The sequence below is a fragment of the Mirounga angustirostris genome, unplaced genomic scaffold, assembly GCF_029215605.1.
Source record: "Mirounga angustirostris isolate CCGP_5_RB_7025 unplaced genomic scaffold, mMirAng1.0.hap1 SCAF_8, whole genome shotgun sequence".
Taxonomy (NCBI): Eukaryota; Metazoa; Chordata; class Mammalia; order Carnivora; family Phocidae; genus Mirounga; species Mirounga angustirostris.
Window position 1 is genome coordinate 115,408,372 of NW_026991716.1, and position 6,000 is coordinate 115,414,371.

Below are 6,000 nucleotides of genomic sequence, written 5' to 3' on the forward strand. Positions count from 1 at the left end.
AGTCCACGCTATTTTGATTTTTCACAGTGGCACCATTGTGACAGACAACAAGTAGTCCATGCGCCCCTGCGGCAGACATCTTGCGTGTCTTTTAGACTATGTGAAATTCACACAGATCTAGGTCAGGGCAATATAAATTCGCTTTTCCAAACCAGAGACATGATATGCCTTTGAAAATGAAAATGCATAAAGTCTACACCATTTATCCATGGTGTGAAAACAGGACTTGGCACCCCAGTTGTTATACCCTCTGCTTTAACCCTGAAACTTCAGGAGAAAAAGGCATGACTCCAAGTGGGTGAGAACCTTGGTTAGAATGCTATTTCCAAATGGTTGCTTCTGTAGGTACAGTTTTGGTGATGGTGGAGGCTTACGGTTCTATTTTGAAACACAGGTGGCTGGTCCCTCTAGTATGCAGGATGCATGCTTTTCTTTGGATGTGGCTGTAATCGCATGCGCAGAAATACAAAGTACCATCTTGTTGTTAAAAATAGATCTGAGCTGAATGAACAAAAAAACTTCTGTGCTTTCATTGGACCTAGAAACATGTTTTGTTTTGCAAATTTAAGAAGAAATTTCAAAGTTTAAGAATTAATGTATAACCACAGCCCCCTATAGAAATATATAATGTGAGCCATTATTGTAATTTTAAGTTTTCTGGAAGCTGCATTTTTTAAAAAAAGAGACAGGTAGAATTAATTTTAGTAATATAATTTAACCCAATATACCTAGAATATTATTGTATCAATATCTAATAAAAATAATAATTACTAATGTGATGTTACATTCTAAGTCTTTGAAACTCAGTATACATTTCAGGTGCTCAATACACACATGGGGCTACTGGCTACCATATTGGACAACAAAGAATCAGAACAATAGTGATTATTATTTTAATGTTTAACTTCTATTATAAAATACATTTCCATGTTTTATATATATATATACACATATATATGTATTTTTGTTATATGTGTGTGTGTGTATATATATATATATATATATATATATATATATATATATATATATATATGGATATGTAGTCTACAAGATGCCATCAGCCCAAAACTACAAATAATGCTTTGGTTTTAATTGCCACTGTGCATTATTTCTTTTTTTCATTATTGTCCATGATGGAGTATTTTTAGACAGCTTTTTCCTAATCACACTTTTTTGTGAAGCTTCTCACACATATACCATATCCTGGTATATCTTTGGAGAGGCTCAAACCATTGTAATGTCAAAGAATATTTTTCCCCAGAAGGGTTCATTTTTGTCCCCTTTAGTACATATCACCCCTATTGGGAACGGATGCTGGAGTGCTTTCTTTCAGTCCCATACCAGTGAAATAAGTCAGTGCTACTGGCTTAAGTTATTACTTACCCCAGAAAAGGAAGAAGGTTGATCATCATCCCCACATTGTTTCCTACCTTATATAGTCCAGCTTCAGATTATTTTTTTACATAGAAAGGAATTCACCTTCTTCCTCTCCCATAGACAAAAAGCCTTGGACTTAGGAAGTTTATCATTTTTTAAATTTTGTTTCTGAGAGGTGAACCCTAAGGAGTGTTGTGGTTAAAAATTGCTTTCCATAAGCCACGGAGGATTGCTCCGTGCTCAACTTGCTTCCCCAGATGCTGATGTTGGTCATGCTGTTCCAGAATAAATACTAAACTACTTAAGAAATCTCAGCATGTGCTTTTATAAACTTCAAAATCCAGTTCAGATCTATTTCTCTACGATCTTGACAATACGATATCGATGCTACCAAGCCTTCAAATACGATCATGCCTCCCTTGAGTTCCCTCCCTTGAATGTGGGTGACCCACACGTCTTTGTGTGTTCTGCTGCTTTATTGAGACAAGAGTTATGACTTCTCTCCATTCCTTCCCCTTCTCTCCTCTGTCCCTCCCTCTGTCAACACACAGCACAACATGCCCTTTTGGAGGATATCAAGTCACTCAGACCTCTTGGCTCTGCATCAAGCACTGGAATTAGAGTATTTGTAACTGTGTTCTCTAGCTGGAGATCCATTTTTTTTATATATATATATTTCAAGTACACTGAATTTTTATGTGTGATTCAATGCCCCTGGCTTTACACATATAAATTGTCTTAAAGGATGAAATCGTATTTGGAATGAAAATTCCAGAATGAAGAATTCAGATTGCTGAATGGAGTTAAACTTTAGCACTACAGAAAGGAAGCTCTATGGTCTTATATTTACAACACTTTAATGGTTTTAAAAAATAAAAAATCTGTGGAGGTTGCTGGTACACATCGAGTGAGTCCTAACTGGAATTAACAGCTTTAGCAAAGACCTCTTACCCTGGCAAAGCACCCAACACAGGCTCCGTCTGACAAGGTGGTGTTCAACAACATTCCTCAACACGGGAGATCTTCTCAGCCCTGAGGTTTGAATCTGACTTTAGCCGACCTAGCCCAGAAAATCTGAATTGGAATGCACTCAGACTGTATAAGGACAATCCTATCTAGACCTGTAATTTGTGTAAATTATGGATGAAAATAATTTACTGTGACTTTATTAGCAGCTGACTTTGAAAGTGGATGCAATTTTTCTTTTCATTTGTTGGGGAGGGAAGCGGGTGGGCAGTGGGAGTCTAATAATGTCTCTTTTTTTAAGTTTGGCAAACAAAATGTTCATACTGATGTGTTGTGCCTTAAAGACAAGACGGCGTTTGTGTGTTACAATGTAACTTTGGTTAAAATCTCTGTAGATAATGAAAAACAAAAACAACAGCAACAACAACAACAAAAAAACCCTTTGTGATCATTCTTAAGATGACCAAATTTAAAATTCAAGCTATCAAAGCTTAATACTGCATCAGCAAGAATCTGAGTATTTGTTGCAATAAGAAAACAATGATAATAAAGGAAAGCTTGTGTTTTATTTGGGTTCTTAATAATTCCAGTAGTTATATGAGGCAACTATTTGTGCATCCAACCATAAGCAGGAGGTTATGGGAAGGTTTGGGAAAGACTGTGGGACCTTTACTTAAAAGTGAAATGTATGTTGAAGTCTCGAGTACCCCTTTCTGCAGTTCTTCTGGAGAAAACTAAGAGCCATATTCATGACTACTTACACTATTTTGAGTTTGACTTCTTGATATGTGTAAGTTGTGTCGAGGAAGATAGTCTCATTAAAATCATAAGCAAATAGCCCCCAAACTTTCTTAGGCTATTCCATGAACATGGCTTGAAATTCACATTGAGTGAGCATGGCTTAAAATAAAGCTAAGCGCATTCATTCCCAGTGCCATCGTGAAAATGAAATGTCATCAGTGGTGGAAGGTGAATGCCCAGATGCCTTCTAAAGAAAGGAGTGAATCAATGAAAATTTTACCTAGAATATCATCATAAAATATATTGGCAAGCGAGCCAGATCTTGGCAGCAATACTGAAAATTACAACAGTGAAATAGTATCTGGTTCTCCGTCTGAATGCGTCAGTCCAGTTTCTCTCCCTTAGAGACCCACGCACCTTCATTTCTGCCCGCACTGTTCCTGAACAATGGACTGCATTCATTGCAAGGAGAACCTGTCATCGTTGTGTGTGCATGCGTGTTTTTTTCTTGGTGTGTAGCCCATGTTAGGAACACGATACAGGTTCTCCTGTCATTTTGTATGACATGAAATTTCCCTTGTGGAAATTTAAGACTTCAAGATCTATGAGTGTTTTAATGGTGTTTGCACCTGCAGTTCTGTGTTTAAAATGTGGAGGCTGGAATCCAGCTAGTAGGCAGAGCCCCTAACCAGAGGCTGATCCATGATAGCTCATCATCTGAGGCTTCCGTGGCTCCTGTAGGATCAGTGCTTTGCACACCGATCACAACATTCACTATGGAAATGAGGTTTTATTTTCCAGGTTGTAAACCTGTATTTCTTTACTGAATGCTAAGACCATATTTACATTGGGCAGAAAGAGCTTGAGATCCAATTTTGCAGATTTTAAGACTGTGATTTCATCACACAAACCTTAAACTTATTCTTTAAATTTTGTAACTTTTGGCTCTCTCTGCCCCAAGTACTGGTGCAGACAAATTAAGGTTGCAATACCTTTAGTAATAATGATAATGATCATCATCATCATCATCATCATCTTACATTTCTATCGGCCTTAACTTGAAAATAGGAGTTGAAAAAAATCAAAGAGCTGCACTGATTATCAATACTTAAATTTTGTGCACTAATACCTTAAATATTTATTACTGTGAATAAAACGATATTATCTTTCTAGCCAGTTTTTTTAAATGATAGAGCTGTGGCATTACATCTAGACTTTTAATTCTTCTTCATATCAAACAAGCAAGGCTTCTAATGTTGCTAAAAACCCTGCAGGTACAGAACAGAACACCCCTTCACAGGCAAAGGAAGGGTCACCGATGACCTCACCCAGTGCTATTTCTCGCATACATTCTCCCCCCTGATTGTGTGTTCAGAAGACGCTGCCGGCATAAAATCTAGATGCTAGGTTAACGAACAGCTTGATGGCACGGCAATGGCGGGGGCCCCTGTGGGCGACCTCACAGCTTGTCGTGCAGTTTCAAGCGTGCTCAAACCAGAACCCTGCCTTTCCTATGCTGGGAACGGAGATCTTCTTCCTTTCTGATCTAAAAAAACCAAAAAGACAAAAACAAACAAACAAACAAAAGCCAACAAACAGAAAGAACAACCCCTTTGGCAGCTCCCACTTTCTGTTGACATAGACTGTTGTCCCTTTTTATAAACCAATTTGAAAAGTGTTCCGTCGCTGAAATGAGTTTGCGGCTATTACATGTACAAACTTGGTCTGCCACTAGGAAGGGTAACCACCTTGTGTCACACCTGAAAAATAGCAAAGCAGGCGGCCTGGCTACAATATTATGGCATACTCTACCCCTACAAAAGTTTGTTAAGTCAAATTCAGAGGCAAAAAAAAAAAAAAAAAAAAAAAATTTAGAATCATGCAGTTTGTGCACAAAAAAGTGGATAACTCTAAAAATGTTTTTTTCCTTAGTCCCTGGTGAGTGGAGATTCAAAATAGTGTCAACAGCATGCTGCAGTTTGAAGTTGTTATCTTTTTAAGCACATTTTTTTTTTGAAGAGCCTACATTCTCAGTGAATATGGCATTTAGTATTTCTTTCAAAAACAAATTTAAGCATCATGAGCCAAAGTTGCATTTTGACTCCCAACTATGGTAGCATTATGGAAATCTCACAAAGTCAAGGGTTTCTGTTATGTATTAGTAAAGTATAGATTATTGGGGCCGATATAATTTAAAGAAATGTAAATTAATAATAAAAGCTTGTAAAAATATGTACATCTTTACTATTTCTCAATAAATACCTTTGGAAATGTTTTCATTTTCTTCACCCTCCCATGTTGTAGAGTTTTTGTTGTGTGGACTTAGCTCAGTTCTAAAGTGAAATTTATATTTAAGCTTCCTGATGTATTCTTACCTTCCCTTGCTTATACCTAGATGTCATTTGCAGTTAAGGTGAGTGAGATGTAACATGACAGAATGTCCTTCATCAAGACTACAAGTGGGCTGGTGTGCCGAAAGGATGTGAGTTGCATTGGTTTGACATAGGAACAGTTACATTCAAGCGTAATGCAGAAAGGAGTTGCAGTTCATTAATGACAACATAATACCTTTTAGAACATTTAAAGCAATGTTTTTTTTAGATGAATATGTTCCCAGTTTATAAGTAGCTTCCAAGAGTGATAAAAGGAGTGTTGTTCTTGAATAGTTTTTTTAAAAATCCTTTTATCTAAATTCAAGTTAGTTAACACATAGTGTATTATTAGTTTCATGGGTAGAATTTAGTGATTCATCAGTGCTTAATACATCAAGCACCCTCCTTCGTGCCCATCACCCAGTTACCCCATCCCCTATCCCCTTCTCCTCCAGCAACCCTCAGTTTGTTTCCCAGAGTTCAGTGTCTCTTTATCTTTCTCTGACTGACTCATTTCACTCAGCATAGTTCCCTCTAGTTCCAT

At 37.2% G+C, this 6,000-nt stretch overlaps 1 protein-coding gene across 5 annotated transcripts in view; it reads left to right on the forward strand.

Moving 5' to 3' along the window:
• Positions 1–5,369, forward strand: part of EYA4 (EYA transcriptional coactivator and phosphatase 4) — a 267,602-nt gene extending 262,233 nt beyond the window's left edge. For all 5 annotated transcript variants that reach the window (XM_045865570.3, XM_045865574.3, XM_045865575.3 and 2 more), the window contains one exon: positions 1,929–5,369. In XM_045865570.3, the coding sequence (XP_045721526.1) occupies positions 1,929–2,009 (81 nt within the window). In that variant the 3' untranslated portion in view covers positions 2,010–5,369. The remainder of the gene's footprint in view (positions 1–1,928) is intronic.
• Positions 5,370–6,000: the final 631 nt, after the last annotated feature.